This window comes from Anarhichas minor, unplaced genomic scaffold (assembly GCF_050575085.1).
Source record: "Anarhichas minor isolate MPS153535 unplaced genomic scaffold, ASM5057508v1 ptg000014l, whole genome shotgun sequence".
Taxonomy (NCBI): Eukaryota; Metazoa; Chordata; class Actinopteri; order Perciformes; family Anarhichadidae; genus Anarhichas; species Anarhichas minor.
In genome coordinates this window covers 2,199,719-2,218,000 of record NW_027466460.1, presented here as the reverse complement: position 1 = coordinate 2,218,000, position 18,282 = coordinate 2,199,719, and the positions used below count along the sequence as shown (strand labels likewise).

General features: G+C 42.6%; 2 protein-coding genes and 1 non-coding gene across 4 annotated transcripts in view; all 3 read right to left on the bottom strand.

Moving 5' to 3' along the window:
- Positions 1-1,125: 1,125 nt before the first annotated feature.
- On the bottom strand, positions 1,126-3,454 carry LOC142949366 (rheacalcin-1-like). Its single transcript, XM_076090965.1, has 7 exons — positions 3,391-3,454; positions 2,656-2,712; positions 2,254-2,286; positions 1,990-2,081; positions 1,780-1,905; positions 1,337-1,429; positions 1,126-1,197 (listed from the first exon to the last, which is right to left on the bottom strand). The coding sequence occupies exons 1-7, from the start codon at positions 3,452-3,454 to the stop codon at positions 1,126-1,128; spliced, it is 537 nt and encodes a 178-aa protein (XP_075947080.1).
- A 2,742-nt stretch (positions 3,455-6,196) lies between these two features.
- trnay-gua (transfer RNA tyrosine (anticodon GUA)) lies at positions 6,197-6,283 on the bottom strand. Its single transcript is given in 2 exon segments — positions 6,197-6,232; positions 6,247-6,283. It is a non-coding gene; the product is annotated as a tRNA-Tyr (tRNA).
- A 131-nt stretch (positions 6,284-6,414) lies between these two features.
- Positions 6,415-18,282, bottom strand: part of LOC142949419 (E3 ubiquitin-protein ligase DTX4-like) — a 30,291-nt gene continuing 18,423 nt past the window's right edge. For both annotated transcript variants that reach the window (XM_076091051.1, XM_076091050.1), the window contains exons 5-12: positions 12,261-12,322; positions 11,976-12,137; positions 11,759-11,820; positions 11,499-11,665; positions 11,264-11,417; positions 10,271-10,360; positions 10,085-10,183; positions 6,415-9,978 (exon numbers count right to left, since the gene is read on the bottom strand). In XM_076091051.1, coding sequence (XP_075947166.1) covers positions 9,847-9,978; positions 10,085-10,183; positions 10,271-10,360; positions 11,264-11,417; positions 11,499-11,665; positions 11,759-11,820; positions 11,976-12,137; positions 12,261-12,322 — 928 coding nt within the window. In that variant the 3' untranslated portion in view covers positions 6,415-9,846. The remainder of the gene's footprint in view (positions 9,979-10,084; positions 10,184-10,270; positions 10,361-11,263; positions 11,418-11,498; positions 11,666-11,758; positions 11,821-11,975; positions 12,138-12,260; positions 12,323-18,282) is intronic.

Here is an 18,282-nt window from a genome sequence, read left to right as displayed (position 1 = left end):
AGAGTGCTACGAATGTTAGGCTCAGGCGGTGGTGACATTGGAGTGGACTATCAACTGTTGGACCAGCGAGACCCGAGAGCTAAGACTAAGGTCATTCACTACAACCGCCTGAAACCTTATCGCTCTGCCTGGTCAGCTGAAAAGAATCCACCCTCACCATCAGGAGGGGCAATAGCAGCAAACAGCTCAGGTCCCTCATTGCTTACTGCACGCTCCAGACCTTATGTTTACTGGAGTCCAGCCACACAACGATGCTGTGTGCCTCCAGATAGGGCTCGGACTAATGTTTGTCCTCCGTCTCAAGGGGCTGCTACTACCTTAACAGATGTGGGAGACAATACAGCCACAGTAAGGACCAAGTTCGGTCGCTGTGTGCGTCCCCCAGTACGTTATGGAACTGTTGTATGAACTTTTGCTTGTTTTTGCTGGTGGTAAGCATATAGACGGGGGAAGACTGTTATGGACATACAAAAAAAATAATATGTATATATATGTATGCTGTTCTATTATTTGTTATGGTCCTTGTGGTTGCTCCTGTTTATTACCTTCATCTGTTTATATTGGTGTTTAGTGTAAGTTGGTGTTTTGTGTAAGTTGGTAAGTGTACTGTAGCTTATAAATTCAGCTATTTTGTAAAGGGGGGAAGATGTGTAAGAGTGAAATTGTGTGATGTAAACATAATTACGTAAACACAGGTTCACATATTTATTAATATCTATAGTTATGTTAAGTTGATGATCAGATATGACCACTTGTCAGCGCTGTTTAGGGGGTTTGATGTCATGGGATGAGAGGAGAAGAAGAGTAGCGGAAGAGTGTGGTTTGACTTTGTCTGGGTCAGTGTGGAATCGTCACTAAAGTTATGAGGAAAACCCAGAACGTGTTGGACTGATTCATTCCGTATCATACACCCACTGACGCTTACAATATTGTAGTTTTGTTTTATTGTTTAGGAACAGATACTGTTTATTGCACTCTTTAGGCACATCAAATAAAGCAATGAATACAAACAACAATCACAACCTCCAAAACTATATGTCATACATACATATGAAGTCTTATGAAGAACAAGCAGCAGCATTAAGTATCATGTGTTGAAGCCAGTCGCTGCCCACACTGTGAAGACTAGCAGCTTGGTTTCACCTGACAGACGAATGGGAAGTACATGCTGCAGCCATGATTGGACCAGCCCTTGGACTCTACAAAACATCAACATCAGCATCATCAGCTTTGGCAACAAAATGACATGAATCAAGTTTGATGGTAGAAATAGGCCTGATGCTCCTGTCTCTGTGCCCTACTGTATGTTCAAAGGTCTTCTCTTCTTACCGTACGCGTTGAGCTGCAGGCACTGGTAAATGTTAGTGTTGCTCGCTGAATCCCAGTTGTTATAGTTAAACACTGAGCCATCTACCCATCTCCAGTCGCTCTGGAGGAAATCAGCATTAGAGTCCCCGTCAGTTTGTGTTCAGTGTCTCTACATGTACACGTTTAGTTTGAAGTATGTTTGTGAAGGATTTTATCATTTCAGACAAAAAATAAAAGGCTCCATCGATTTCCACATTTCAGCGAACAAAACGTAATGCCAGCTATCATTAAGTTCTACAAAATGGATCTTAATCTAAAATGGACCGAAAATGTGCACAAACCATGTTAATCTACTTTTATTTCTATTTAAGGATTAAACAGTAAAAAAAAGCTTTAAATGCGTTGCAGTCTGGAAACCAATGAGATGGAACAAAATATTTTCTTAAATAAAAGCTTTTTTAGTGAACAAACCTCAAAGTAGTACCCTCCAATCCAGGCTAAAGTGTGACCCCCGGTCTTGACCACTCGCTGGAGGAAATTATACTCCCAGATGTTGTGGACTGAGGCCAGACTGCCATCGTAGCTAGCACAGAAGCTCTGCAGGACCAGATGACATTTGTTAAACTAGTTCTAAGAAAGAGCTCCAAACTTTGTATTCTCCTTCTTTAAGAATGCTATTACCACTGCGTTGCTCCAGGTGTCAACGTGGTTGGCTAAGAAGTAGCAGTTACCACGGAAACTAAGCCAACCGTCAAGGCAGAAATCAAAACGAGCTGGAACAAAGAGAGAGATGCATTTTTTTAATCAACTACAAAAATGTGTCTTTTTTTTACTCATCATGTGAGTTTTTTAGGGAATGAATTCAGTGTCTCAGGACAGAAATGATTTTTTTCCCATCTCTCTCCAGCAGCCTCATGTGTTACTGTGAACGTGTGATTTTCTTACCTTTAGGTACAGCAGCAACATCTGCATCCAAACCTGTAAAAGCCAACGACAAAGTCTGTAAGGTTAACGGATTCATGGATTCATTATTTTGTCATGATTGTCTCATTTCCATATCAGTTTACTGTGCAGCTTGTAAGAATCCCTAAATATGGCAGCATAAGTTGATACATAATAAAGAGCAGCATATTGCTTCATTGCTGTATATATTAAAGGCACCAATGAATTATGTTAGGATGTACAGCAGAACTGTTCGCTTTGCTGATTCGCCGAGTGTCACTTTTCCTTCAGCTCAAACCAATAATATGGTCCAATATGGACAAGATGCTTCATACAGCAACAATATATACAAATACGTGGTGGTCCGTGTTGTGACTGATCAACCTGGAAAGTTAAACAAATGACCTGCTGTCGGTGCGGGGTTGTTGTCCTGTTGTACTGCAGCAGCCTCAGCCGGAACAACTAAGGGAGGAGAACGGAAAGATACTGAATGTCTAGTTTTGGTTTTTTTACAGTTACAGTTATGTACAAAACAAGTACCACTGAGTTAAGGGACAAAGACCGTGTCTCACAGATTCTATATTCCTGTCCTAACTACATCTGCACCCACCCATTCATTTGTACCAAATGGTGTAAGTAACACAACTGTCATTCGACAATAACTGTGACTAAATCTCCATTCAGCATCTAAAGAAGAGCTTGAATATAATAAACCATGTAGTAGCCAGCTGTCGAGTATTCAGCAGGGATGCAAAGATATTGCACAAATGGCAGTCTGCAAACTATTATGACTATTAGACAGAAGAACATGTTCATGGTTATCTTGGACCAAGATGAAACTAAAATGAATTTACAGTCAACTAAAAATTGACTAAAACTTAAAAGATTGTTGCTGACTAAGTATGACTAAAACTAACATGGACTTTTGATCTAAGTGATTAAAAGTGTTAGTTTTAGTCATGTTTACTAAAATATGAGTCATAGTAATAGATTATTCTAAATTAGCTGACTAACATTAACACACGTCCCAAACCCTCATTCCATCCCTCGTCCCACGTTTTCAATACATCATCTACATTTCACAATTGTTTAAAATGTGTTATTGAAATGAAAAAGCATTTGATCAGTATTGAGTCTCACCTGTTGCGGCCCTGATGGACGGAGCAACGCAGAGGATAGCAGCGAGGATCAGTAGAATCTTCATGACGAAAGCTAAAGAACGTCTGGAGGGCCAGCAGCTAAATGTAAGGTGTCCTTCAGGTACCAGGCAGGTAAGTGATGACAGGAGACTCTGTGATCTTTATATACCCACTGGATTACATTCTGGCGTTTCCTTCTTGTAACAGAGGGGACGATAAAACTTTGGACCTTGTCCCCTGCGTCAGTATCGAGTTGTGTTGCAGGAAGACGGAACTGTTTTCCCATCACTTCCCACAAAGATGATATCACCTATGGGCCAACAAAGTGGTGACATTTCCCAGAGTATACATATCCACTGTTTTACCATGCTGCCCTTAGTAAAGAAAAGTCTCCAATCTTCTGAAATAAAATAATAAAAAATAATAAAAGAATTGACTATAACCATAAAAGGAGACACACATTAAGAACACAGAGGTGTCCATTCAGTAGTGTTACACATGAACATGAAGAATCAGATTTCATTAGCTGTTACAGAATTCTGTCAGTGACTGACCATTATAAACTTTTGTTTCTTACCAATAGGAAGAGAATTTTGATAAGGTAATCTCCATTTTCTAACTAAAACACACATTTTTGCCCAGTTGTAATGCCATTTGGAGTTAATGAGTGAAGAGTGAAGTCCAGCCAGCTCGAAGAGTGTCATTTGGAGAGAGAAAAAAAACTACTTTTGCCAATAATTAGAGAGTATAGTAAGCCAGTAACCAAAGTACAAATGGTGAGAAGTTCTCTTCAAGCTATTACATACCTCTGATAGGGTGTTGCTACTTCCCTGGACTAAATATAACTTAGCTAAATCAATACTGTGGATTTATAAATGTTTCATTGTAACCACTGATATTGTTAATAAACTACTACTAGATACTATTAAAAACCCACGGACTCTACTAACCCATGACTCAGATTTATTTACAAGAAGGAACTAAATCAAGCAGAAATAATAGAGGAGAAATGATGAGGTCACCACTAAAAAAGTTAAGAAATGTACTCCTTTGTATCAGTTTGAGATGGCCAAGTCTAACACTTATTATCAAATGAAACAACCTGTCTACATAACAATGACTACAAATGTGACGACTTGTTGTGCGTGTACTGTTAAACGATGTCACATTGAACCTGAGCTTTATTTCTTTACAAACACTTTGCCTTTTCCTTCAATACAACAGTCAGTATAATGCATTTGTTTCAAGCATCTCAAAGATAACCGATGAAAATACCTGAAATATACAATCTCATGATATGCACTCGCTCACTCTCACTCCAATGCAGCTAACTATCTATTTAACCTTAACTTATAGACATCTAAAGGAAATAATGACTGACTCAAACAAGGGAACATCAAGGAAGATATCTTGTTCAAATAAGTCTGACTATTAAAGGCAGTTACGTGATGGGTGTGATGAGGCTGACTCAGTCAAGGAAACAGATGTGAGATGAACTAAAGAACTGAGACTTCCTTCTGAAAAACAAGACACAATTCCCAGCTGCGTAAATGTTCACCATGCAGGAAGTAAGTAAGGGTTTATGGAGGGAAAACACCCATCAAAACAAGTTTTACACGACATGTTGTTAAGCATTAAATGTACAAGGGAAGGAGAGAAAAGAAGGAAAAGAGAGGAAAAGGGAGAAGAAAGGGAAGAAAAGAAGAAATTAAGAACTAATATTAACTCTGCTGCTGTCTGAAGTTATAAGACACAGTTGCCATCCTTTCAGTTTTAGAAATATGTCCATATATGACACTTTACTCGAGTATGGCATTGCGAGCTGTATAAGGTCGCCGGTCCGATACCTGACAGGAACATTTCTCTCTTAACCCAAACGATTACCGAGTGTTGAGAATGTGGCAAACATCACTTAATAACTCATACAAATAGGATGGTGTCTTATTGTGAAGGCTGAATTTGAATAGTTTGTGTTGTTCAGTGCTTACATAATGTTGAAATGTGATTGTTGCTAATGTAAGAAACATTTATACCAATCATCAGTCACATTAACACACATTTTAAATGTGTGCATTTTGGAAAACGATGTATATTAAATAATTATTGTTTATATATTTTATATATTTGTTTGACAAAAAATACCATATTCATTAATACAAGTAGCAATATTTAAAGCACTGCAACAATGTTATTGTCTTCTCTATATGACTGTGATGAATTTGCTAGATTAATTGTGGAACCATGATATTGTTCAGTTGATGAACATAGTATCCTCGTTGCTTAAGTTGGCTTAAAGCTAAACTTTGATTGACTCCTGCTTTTACACATATTTTCGGTAGAAATAAGTCAAAAGTACAGCAGTAGAAATATAGTGCACATTTCTTATACAATACACAGTATAAGACACTCTTTTTCACTTGGCATACACATACACTAAGAAATAAATTAAAAATGATATCATATATGGTAAAAATGTACATAAAATAAATAAAACTGTGAAACACCGGAAAACACAGTGAATGAAATTCCAGATCCACAGCGAAGTTCAGCGGTGGATTTACGGCGTCGGCGGAAGTATCGGTTCGGCTCGGGGGAGAGGAGAATCCTCCTTGGAAGTCTGGCAATAGATGGAAAAGCTCTGCGCGGATTGTTCGGTAATAGGGGGAGAATTTGGGAGATGGGCCACAGCGATTGGCTGTGAATTCTAGAGAAAGATGGAAATGCGAAGCTGTGAAATAGCTGTAGCAAAATTAGAGCAGAGGTAAAGAGTCGCAGTAGCGCTCAACTCGATTTGAAGAAAAGGAACCTCCTTCGAGCCGGATTTGAACCAGCGACCTAAGGATCTCTGTGTTACCACCTACAGTCCTCCGCTCTACCAACTGAGCTATCGAAGGGCACATTCATTGCTGATGGAACAACTCCATAAGATAACAGAATATGTACGTGTTTTCCTAATTTACGGCCAAACTGATTTTAACTTCATACATCTCTTTCTACGAATACTAATAATCAGCACAAACACAAGTAAGTTTCATTCCTTCTTTATTTTGTTCTTGTATTAATCATCCGTACAGCAATTATTTTGCACTATGTACACTTTGCTGTTGATGATGCTCTCCCTCCATCGCAGCACCTCGGATCAACCCCTCGTAAACAAGGACACAATGACACAGAAGGCTCTCCCCCACAGACGTCAGGAGGAGCTGTTGCCTTCAGTAGGGACGAGAACTGGTGATGGGGAAGTGAAATAGTGAGGTACTAGTCCATAGCTGTTTGCTACATTGCTCTCATGGCTTCAGACACTGCACACCAGATCAAAACATTGAAATCAATCAGTATGCTCTGCCTTCTTGTGCGTTGCTTAGAAAGGTTTTTCTGATGAACTTGTAATAACAAATTAAAATCAGCAATCAAGTGACTTACTGATCACACATCAGTGTTTTTCCAAGTCGTTGTGCAGTGTTTGGACCAACAGAGCAAGAAAACGGCAACCATTTGTGATTTTATTACTTTACAATGTTTAGAATAATCATTTTCATCCTGCCACCTGCACTTGAACCATTCTGCTGCTAAAAGAGGGACATGGAGTAAGACGGAGACCGACACGTCCATCGACACGTCTGCTACCAAACCTTCCAGGGCCACACATGTTGAGGGCTCCGCTGGGCAGATGAAGGCTGGGTGCAGAACAGCAGCAGGACACATGATATGTAGAGAATACAAGTATTCTTCACCTCACAGACGAGCAAGTGGATACGGGTTTGACTTGCTTTTAAAATTCACGACATTTCACACTCAAATAAAAGTCTACTGTCAAACTCCTTTTCAAAGAAAAGACGACACAAATCAGCTTAACTTTCTGTACACAAAGAAAAGACACTATTTAACAATTCTGTCTTTGTAAACCAATTTAAACAAATGAAAAGGGGCATAATTAATACAACATACAAAATTAAAAAAGGCAGTTTACTCTATGATAGTGTCAAGAGAAATGCTATTTCAAACAAAGATGTAACTACATGTCATATAAAAAACCAAATATGATAATAATAAAGAAGAAGGGAGTACCATCATCAGTCGTCATCAGAGCTAACGGATGACGTGATTCACCATGGAGTACCGAAATAATACCCTTAACTGGGAGCATGTTGGTAGTATACACAGTACACAGATTCTCTGTGTCTCTCACTCACTCACACACACTCACACTCACTCACTCACACAGGTCTTGTAACATTGTGATAAGGGGTCATTTACAGACCCAACTCAAGGACTGGGCAGTGCGTCATCAGGAGCGGTAGAGGTAAGAAGAGTTGAGTTGTTCTGTTGTTGAGATACTAATGATGTTCATAGATTAAAGGTCTCATACTGCGTTTCCTGCACAATTAGGCTTTTCCCCAAACGCCTCTGGTGCAACTGCAAAATAATGTTCCTCATGATACTTTGTCCTAAAAAGAAACTCGAAGAATATTTATTGAATTGAAAAATTCTGACGGGAATCGTAACATCCTCTCAGAAGGGACTGACACAGCAGCTCATCTGATTCCACAGGGTTCCCACTCTTCTCTGAAGGCCACTTTCCATGACTCACTAATATGTGGAATATGGACGTGGGATTAAAAAGACGTGCAGTCTGTGGATATCACTTATCTATTAATCCTCTCTGAACTGAATAATAAAATCGAGCCCAGCTAGCAGCCAGCAGTGAGTAATAGTTTCATGTAACTAACATTATGAGGTGTAATGTCATCCAACCTGCATGTGCTACCACGTGACAGGACTTGAGTTGTGTTCACAGCATTTCCACAATGTCGCCCAAAAACATCATCCATAAACCAGCATTGAACGTTAGTGTGATCCTGAATGTAACTCAGTCCTTTCAGGTGGGGAGCTCTGACAGACCAGGAGTTCATTGGAAAGAAGCACAATGTGGGCAGAATTTAAAAGGATGTTCCATGATGATGATGTGTTTTGATCTAAAACTATTTTTGGGGACATTTCAAGTAAAACTGAGTAAAAAGTCCTCATCTGTGACCACACAAAGGAGGGGAATTTACAGGACTTACATGTGTGACCGTTAATAGATGCCTGTTTAACTGTGTTTTTCTATTGGGAGCTGGATGTATTTTCCTTGACAGGTTTACATGTATTTAAATATAATTGTGTTTCTGACTAGGAGCTCTGCTTTAGTACCAACTCTTGTCTTCTCCATCCTCTCCAACCTTCTGCCCAATCTGAGGGGCTTTCTGGCACTAAGACCAGCCCCAGGTTCTTTTCTCTACACCTGGGCACTTCTAGGCAACCAGCAAAATGCTCGTCGTCATCAGGTTTTTATTCCTGTCTTCACCGTTTCTCACTGATGCCACAGCATTTACATCCACTGGACCATGTGAACCGTCAAAAGGGACAAAAATAAAGATATATAAGTAAATAGCGGTACCTGTGTATCTACGGTTAACTTGTACCACAGTGGCTCAATACTAAGACTCCATATAGGCCCAAATGACCAGGCCTCAGTTTGGTCTTTTGTCATTTCACACACAATCATAAACATACGGTCGTATAAAAACCCATAAAGTCAAGAGCAGGAGGTAAAGTATGGAATGACGTTAAATGAAGACTATAGTAACAATGATAAAAAGTAACACAGGTAGTACTCAAGGGAACGAGCTGAGGTGTAGTTCATCTGTACCACCACAGGGGGGAGCAACAGCACCGAGCTTCCTCCTCAGACCAGCAGGTGGTTTGAACAAAGCAAGCACACAGTCCTTCTGTCTTTCCCTCCATCACTCATGGTTCCATTGTGTTTTTAATAAACACCTGTGAAGTACCATACAAGTTAATTTGACTCTGCTCCTACCCTACGCTACATACGCCATCTTTATCTCTTCCTGCTACGTTATTCCTGCACTCCCTCCTCCTGTCCCCTCCCCCACCGCTCCAACTTCTGTCTCTCTTTGTCTTTTCTCTCCCAGTTTTCATTGAACTGCTCTAACATTTGACATCCTTCTCCTGGTTCCTCTCTCTCAGTAAAGTGAACTTGTTTTTGTCCTGAATATTAGTACCAATTCATCCTCACATTTAGTACCGCTCTGTCTAGTAGCTAAACCATGAGTGCCATATATATATATATACTGTATATATATACACATACATACTCCTCCTCTTTCTGTGCTGCTGCTTCCTCAAACTCACTCCCACTTCTGCTGATGTGCTTGCTTTAAAAAGGTTTGGACAGACTTGCATTGATAGGCGAACCCAGCAGAGACTTCACATCTTGAAAAGTGGTTCCCTCTGCAAAACAAAATTAATGTTTTCTATAAGCTTGAGTGCTGGCAGAGAGAGTGTGTTTCAGTCCGGGACCTCCTCTTCTGCTCCTCCTGTTTCTGTTATTGTTATGGTCTCTTCCCCTACTCCTCCTTCTCCCTTCGGCTCTTCGCTGCTCCTCCTTGTCCTTTCACTTCTCCATCAGTCCGTCCTCCTCTGTGATGCCCTGAGCTCGGAGCTCTTCCAGGACGTTGTCCAGGTGTCCGGGGTCGGGGAACCCGTGGCCCGTCAGGTTGGAGCCAAACTCTGTCTTATGGTGGACCTTGAAGAGAGGGAAAAAAATGTTTTCTTTTGTCTCGGTGACAACAAACCTGCTGTGCATTGATCACAAACTACAGTCCATCAGGCTAACGTTATCGTGTATGTACCTCGTTCCAGATGACGGTGTCAGACTCTCCGGTAGTGCTGGAAGTCCCTACTGAGAAGATCAACCTGCGGTCCCACGCCACCAGGAGCAGTCTCAGTACCTGGCGACAGGGAGGGTAAGGTCATACCGTTAAAATGTATCTGTACTAACAATGGACCTACTCCGAATGATGGCTGACTGTGTTTACCTTGCGTCCTCTCTCGCTGTCTGGGAGGTAGCAGTGTCGGGGGAAGCCTCTGGCAGTGAAGGGCTTCCCTGGGTTCGGATGCTCCGGTCCCTGCCAGGAGAGGGTTGATATTAGTAGGCACTCATGCTAATCAACCTCACTGACCATGGAATACCTCATAAGCCAACACTAGCGACTACAATACCACACACAACATATTTCAGAAATAGACGAAATTCCCTCTAAGCTGTTTTCATGGCTAATGAAGATGAATATCCCACTAAAGCTGTGTTTCCACTGCATGGCTTAGCTCTGCTCCACTCGCTTATTGGTCCCAGCTCCTTCTGAATGTTCCTTTGTCACTGCCGATAGTGACTGCAGTGTTTGAACTCCGCCTTTTAGTATTAGAGTATTAGCTCATTCGCTTGGAACCTCAACAGAGGTGGCATTAGTTGAAGTATTCACAACCTTTGCGAATGGAGATGCAAAAATAACCGTTCTCATGTGCTACAAACTAAAGGCGGCTTAAAGGGACAGGAATCAATTTCACATGGGGGTGAAGTGTCCCTTTAATATTCATGTTTACATGCAGCCGTGCATACTCCAATGAATGTAGACCGCCTCCATGACGTACGTCCTATGGCTACGCCCTTTAAATAACTTCTTTTCCTGCTGCAGTCATGTTGCTCCTCATCACCGCTCCGCAAGTCTTGCAAAACTCAAGGTATTCATTTGACTATTACTACTATGCTTGGGAACATACTCCAGCGACAAAAAGAGGCAAGAGGCTGTGTGTGTCACAAGCTGCAGTGAACACCCTGAGTGAGACGCACATTCTAAATGCTCTGCGTACTTGTCCAAAGAACGCTCCTAAAACCTGAATAATAACAAGACATCCCTCATGTCTTACAAAGTGCTGCATTCAGAATGAGGCCTAACTGAGAACATCCAAACGGAGTGTGCTGTTTACGTGATCCATATCACATTGACAATATATTCTAATTAAACGAGTACCTGAAGGCCTGGTGGTATGTTGTAGATGATGCGTATGCTCTTGCAGTCAGGGTGCCCCGGTAGAGAGTGAGGGATGACGTGGTACTCCATCTTCCCCGCCGGTTGGTTGCCTGTCTTCACGCCGTAGATGGTTTTACAGGTGGGACACTGAAGACTGCGTAGGGGGGAGAAAATTGATGAGCTCATTTCTCAGCTGAGAGACAATGAAGAGTCATGGTCTCCGTCTCTGACCCACCTGCCGTCCTTGTTGCCATTGTTATACATGGCCACCAGACACTGGAAATGGTACTGGTGTCCACACTGTGCTAGTCGCCCAACTGACTCCGCCCGAGACACAGGCCCCACCCCTGGACCCTTGTATCCAGACGGACCCCCCAACGGCTCCATACAGATGGTACAGTCCTGGGAAAGAAGAGGTCGTTTCATGTGAAGCCAACATTATGCCTCATATGAGTTAGCCCTACTATAACAAATAGATATAAATACTGCTCACACCTCCTCTGGTGGACTTTTTACTTTCTGCAGGTACTTCTTTACCACGTCCTCTGGAGTTTTACCTGCAGACAGGAAGGAGAGGGAACAGAGGGAAAGTCCAGGTTGTTAACTCCACTGATTAATTTAATTAATTAGACATTTCAAAGGCAGAAACCATAAAACAAAAGCATCTGTGGAGGTATAAATATGTTGTTTTGGTCTCTACATGAGTGCTTACCCTTGCGAGCCTGTTTCTTGGTGGTCTTCCTGCAGCATTGGCCAAAGCCGGGCACGGGTTTGACGTCGCTCTTGCTGACAGGCGGAGGGTGCAGCACGAGTTTTGGAGGTCTCGTCAGACACACGGGCAGAGCGGCAGCACTCATCAGGATACCTGTGATCCCTGAAAAATATGTCTGGTTAGAAGAGAAAAAAAAGATCTTGCTCTCCGCTTTCTTCTGAAATTCCCCAAAGAACCTGGTGAAAATGTCATGCAGCCCACGGTTAGTGAGTGAGAGTGGTTTACCGGCCAGTGCAGGGTGAACAGGACTGGATCCATTCAGGTTCTTCACGGGGACGGTGGGCACACTGCAAGAGAAGACACAAACTGTTCTGTACGGTGTATTTCCTACAGCGACGCATCAGGACATAAGAATCTGCACTTACTTTGAAAAACTGATGACTGTCATTTTTACACTCAGGTAACACAATTGTGTAAAAAGAAAACAAGCCAATGAAATCAGCTAGTCTGAATGAGTCCTCTCCCTCTCAGTGTGCTGCTAAAGAGCACATGGATGACTGCTCCCGACCGTCGCTGTGTGTTTATTAGAGCTAATCCACCAAGAGATGGACGTCATGCAGCTGCTTGCTAGGGATTACCTGCCTCGTCACAAAGCCCATCATCATCATCATCATCATCTCTCAGTGACAAACTCACGTATCACACACGGACATGTCCACAGTGTTTATAGAATTGTACCGTATATTTGACAACAACAACAACACTACCTGATCCGCACATCCTGCCCGATCAGTACTGCACACTAGTACTACACACCTAGAGTTAAAACGCTCTCAGGCACTTTGTTTTCCCTCATAATGCTAAATTGTGAAAAACAAATCTGTACTGAAATCAGCTAGAGGAGAACTAGTAATGTTATAGTAAAAGCAAATCTTTTATTCCCTAATTATGTGAATGTGTGTTTTCATGGCAGAGGGACAGAGTGTGGTGATGATCTGTTGTTTCCTGTTTAGCTTTAACAGGCTCTCTGTCAGTGCACTAAGCTGCTTTCACTTAACCCCACTTAGTGACACATGACGACAGGCGAGTGAATGACTCACTGTGTGTGTGTGTGTGTGTGTGTGTGTGTGGATGAGAGTATGAGAGAATCATTGCACAAGCTTCAGGGAGGAACACAAAAAAAACACAAAGTACGAGTAGAAAGATAGTACTTATACTAAATTGTATAGATATGAAGGGTGACGATACGGCAAAAAAGAAAATCCCACCCACCAAGCTAGGTACACGAAACAGGCTCCATGTTTCAGACCTTTGCAGTGAGGACAGTCATCCCTCCTCTCACACAAAGAAGGCCCAGCGAGCACTAAGTCCACGGCCCTGGCAAGCAGCAAGGCCTGGTGCACAAGCAACCTTCACCCTTCAAGCTGACCCTGACCACCCAAGTATACATCAACATGTTGAGAAGTGTAAAATTGTGCGGGACACATGAGACATGTCTGCTCCTGACCCCTGTCCACTTCTGTGGTTTGATTTCCCCTCTGCCGTTAAAGAGACTGACAATGCAATGTGACTGTCAGACCATCTCACAGATGTGCAGGAGAACAGCACAACAAAGTGACCTTTATATTTGAACCCTAATGAGCAGTAGTAGCTGTTGTAGCAGTGTAGACTGCTACCCCGCCAGCACTCAGCCAGGAGCCAGCTATCCAACAACCAAGTAGTGAGAACGCATGGCTGGATGTGGCTACCGTCACGTGGTAATCACATCAAATTTCCATCTACGTTGACCAGATTAGTCTGAGCCTTGCTCTGAATACCAGCGATCTGCTGCCGTATGCAGTCAGAGCAGTTTAAGATCTTAAATGTATTTATGACAACATACGACTTACAGACTCCTCTGTTGTAAACCGGCTGTCTGCTGATGACGGATGGGAAACACCTCTATTACATCGAGATACACACACACACACACACACACACACACACTAACCACGTGTTGCCAGTCACCGGCTCTATTAATATTTAATAGGTTGCTGCGTTAGCAAGGAAGGCTTTATATTATGAGGTAGTCTGATCCTGGATCAGCTGCATGCAGCTCATTAACACACTTCCCAGCTGGCCCACTGATGATGACACACATATATACACACAGCTCCTAAACGTGTCACTTATCACGGTGACATTTGATTTGTCAAAGGAATAATTAGCTTGATACCTAGTTTCTAATGTTCAGGGGATCTATTGGCAGAAAGTATGAAACTTGTTTTGCGTTATTTTGTATTAGAATTTTAGAAACAGTATACACACATAAGCAAAATGTATGTTGTACAATAATACGTTTCTACAATAATCTTATATATTATTTCACTATAATTACACTAGGTGTTTGTGTTCCATTGAGCCCGTAGGCTGCACTGTAATTACTAAAGAACACCAGTATATCTCTGTGATAATGACTTTATGTTTATGATTTTGAATTGGATCAGGTGTGATTGGTCATCTCCATCACCTCCTCTCTTTGGGACAAACCCACCACTGGCTCTAGAGAGGGCCTTTCTCTGACATGACTGTGAAGGGAGGGGTATTCAGCTTCACCACTAGATGCCACTAAATCCCACACAGTGCTCCTTTTAAATTTAGTAACATGCAATCGCAAATTTAAAAATTCAGTTGCATGCACCGCTAACAGCAAGAGGAAGCTGTCGAAACTTGATCATACATTCAGCAATATAAATCAGTTTACTGTAGGGTTCTCTGTTCATTTGAAAACTATGACGGTGTGTCTGTTCACAAAAGGAAAACTTGTAAATGTGAATTGGGGAAACCATCGACACCTACTTCACACGTATTAAAAATAGAAGCAGTTAAATTATCTACAAATACTTGGTCCTCCGTGTTATATTACCCAAAGAAATCAGAGAAGAAGAAGAAGAAGAAGAAGAAGTAGAAGAAAAAGGCCTGGGGGGAGGGGCCTGAATGGGACTCCAGTGTCTTGACCCCCTTCACCCTAAGCCCCGCCCTCCTACCCTCCGCCTGCTTCCCACCAGATCACACACTCCCTCAGCTTTGTCTCACACACTCCCTCCGTCCCTCCGTCCCTCCGTCCCCCTGCTACTCCTATTCTACCAGGTCCAGATGGACATCAGCTGGACTGATTCAGACGCCAGACAATAACACGCTCCCACACATAGTGTCACACACACACAAAGCTGCACCCACAGCCTCACACATTCTTATGGACACACACACTTGCTGAGGATGTTTCTAGGACACTTCCTGTGCTTAATTGAAGTGAAAAATAATTGGATGTGACAGAAAGTGGTCGACGTGGTTGCCATTGTGGGGAGACTGTGTGACGTTTCCTAGAATCACACTACATTTGAAATGAGTTTATCTTGTCAACTAACATTTGTTGAATGAACCCGGCAAATATAATGTTCAAAACTATTATACAACAGATCCAAAGTGGCAGTGGATGTCATTAGAACTGACCTGAGTGAAAGAAACAGGAAGCGGTCAGCTTTGTGGTGATTCTGCCTTGACAGCAAAGACCTCTTTAAAATGTGAATTTAGCACCATGCATGCATACATTCAACATATTTCTTTTCATTATCATTACATACACTTCAACCAACTCAAGTTGTTTTGGCCCTGAATCGAGTACTTTAATACTGGCTATACAAGTGATACAAGTCTGATCCCATACTTATATTGAATACAATGACATTTTAATTCTTAGGAATATTCACACATTGGAATTGGAATGCAAAAATGCATAACCCTAACCCTGCCGTTATCCAGCAGCCCAATGTCACTTCACACCTGCTGTCCAATAAAGACATAAACATACTCACAAAGCCACTAAACTACCAGCTAAAGACAAAGACCGCATGGAGGCCCGTGTGATAAAACAAGTTGTTACTTAATACTCCAACAACATCACGCCTCACCAACCTACTCTGTCAGACAGTTACTCTGGAAACTACTGCTTCATGTCTCATTATTATATTCAAGGACACCCGTTGAGTCCGAGGTTTCAGTCTGCATATCTTCCTTGATTGTGTGAATGTAAGACTTTCAGCTCCCACTACGGGCCTCTCCAGATTCAAATCAGACCTGTTGGTGAACTAAACATGAGGCAACACATCGTCACTGCACATCTCTGCTCCTCTGATCTCTACAGTCGCACTTTATGGAGGGCTCTCTTTCTCACACCTCTTCCTGTTTATTTTGTGTTTCCTCAGTACGCCGTCTGGGCTGCCCCCCTAAACACCACTCATTCATTCCCTTTGTCTCGTTCCTATAAACCCCCCACTGGGGGGGAGAGAGGGGGGGGGAGAGAGCGAGAGAGAGGGAGGGAGAGCACACATTCTTCACTGGATCTCCCGTTAGGGTTGTCAATATTTACTGTGTGAGAGAGAGAAGGACAACGTGTGTATGTGTGCATTTGTTAAATGCCTTCACAGCCAGGCATCGGTGTGTGTGTGTGTGTGAGTATGTGAGTGTGTCACCTCCCCCTCTCTCTCTGGTGTTGGCCTGATTTCTTGCACCACTACGTGATCAATCTTTGACAGTTTGCTGACTCGTTTCTTTGTTTTGTAACCCCCCCCCCACCCCATTCCCATAAGCCTCTGTCTTGGGCGCTGTCTGAGTCTGGGACTGTCTACACACACACACACACACACACACACACACACACACACACACACACACACACACACACACACACATCTACACACCCCTCCCCTCTGCTGAATTGTGATTGTCTGGAGATAGAAACAATGTTGACTGGTCGGGTGTCATTGTCTGCCCCCCCACATCTACCTGACACATATTGTCATTAGGAATATGCTAACAGCCCCGGCCTCTTTATGATGGGGGATTCCACCACATACACCTACTCTAATAAATGCTGTGAGGCTTGTAATGAGGCAACTTCACAATCCGGGAGTTGTATTTAAAGCAGCCCCAAACTCTACAGGAAGCAGAAAGAGAAAACAGTGAGAACTCATACCAATAAAGTCTTTGAAAGACAGAGAAGCAAATGAGAGGAAAGTGAAGAAATGGTAGGAAAAGAACATGGAAAGGTCTGAGCAGAGAGAGAGAGAAGTAGCAGAGGCTCAGCATTGTGCTGCTAATGCGGCCCAGGCCTGGCTAATCCAACAAAGGTTACTGTGGAGACCAACAATGAGGCTGTGAGGCCACGGGAGAGGAGGGAGGAGAGGAGCCAGGGAAGGAGAGGAGGGGGCCGGCAATAGCGACAGGGTTGAGGGGACGGGGTAGCACCAAACAAATCTACATCGCAAAACCATCTGACCTTACTTTCAGTTTGACACAGGTTTTTAGCAAGAATCCCATGTTCTGGTCTCTAAAATTGAATAGCATCACTTCCTGTGCAGCGGTAGGCTTTCTCACCAGAAAGGTGAAGCGCACACCTGTTGTTTGAACACACTTATGGGAAAGCTCTGGTGAAACGTCTTTAATCACCGCCATATGACATCATGGAAAGTTACTTTTTCTTTCCAGCTGCAGTGCTGAATAATCAGTTTGCAGAAGAGTTGAGTTGTGACTGGAAGCTGATTAAAGCCAGCCTCTGTGGGTAAAAGAGCAGCACCCCCCCTCCTCCATATGACCGGGGAGCATGGTGGAGCTGGAAACAACCGCAAGTGCATTGAGGCAGCAGTCCCTGAGTCTGACTGAAGACTTAGGGTCTCCAGTAGACCATGTCCACCATCGTAGTTTAGCGTGTCAGCACACTGATCGGTATTAGCACATTTGCACTAGCTGGGGGACATGCCGTTAGTTTTGCAGATATTAGGTCATAGAGTATTTTGTAATAATAATAATGATCAATCATTTTGATCTGATGATAGCGCCAGAGGAAAAATGAAGGGGTCGGCAAAGTGATTACACTTGAGAGGAACATGGATGTTTGTACCAAATGTCATAGCAATACATCCAGTAGTTGTTGAGACAGTTCACGCAAAACTACAAACGTCAAAATAGGCGCCTGCGAATATTGTTTGGGGCTTTTATTGTGAAAGGTGAGAACGGAAGATGTGGATGTGCTGCCTGTAATGAAGTCTGCCGTCTTGGTTCGGACAGAGCCTTCATGTTTCATAAATACACTGTAGGCACAACTCAACCCGTTGTGCACAATGTGATTGGTTGATGCCTTTATTCACACTGCAGAAGCTCAGAAAAATCAACCTTGCTTCTAAAGACAGAAGCATGTTGCTTTATCGCTGCATTTGAGCGGTGTACAGTTTAAGAGTTATTCAAGACATATCCTTCACATTTGATTGGA

What these genes read in the sequence shown, in the direction of transcription:
- LOC142949366 (XM_076090965.1), bottom strand. Translation starts at nt 3,454, where the DNA reads ATGAAGATTCTACTGATCCTCGCTGCTATCCTCTGCGTTGCTCCGTCC. An exon ending in TGTTGCTGCTGTACCTAAAG is followed by an intron (nt 2,082 to 2,253) that starts GTAAGAAAATCA and finishes TCTTTGTTCCAG; the next exon opens with CTCGTTTTGATTTCTGCCTT. An exon ending in TTGGAGGGTACTACTTTGAG is followed by an intron (nt 1,430 to 1,779) that starts GTTTGTTCACTA and finishes GATTTCCTCCAG; the next exon opens with AGCGACTGGAGATGGGTAGA.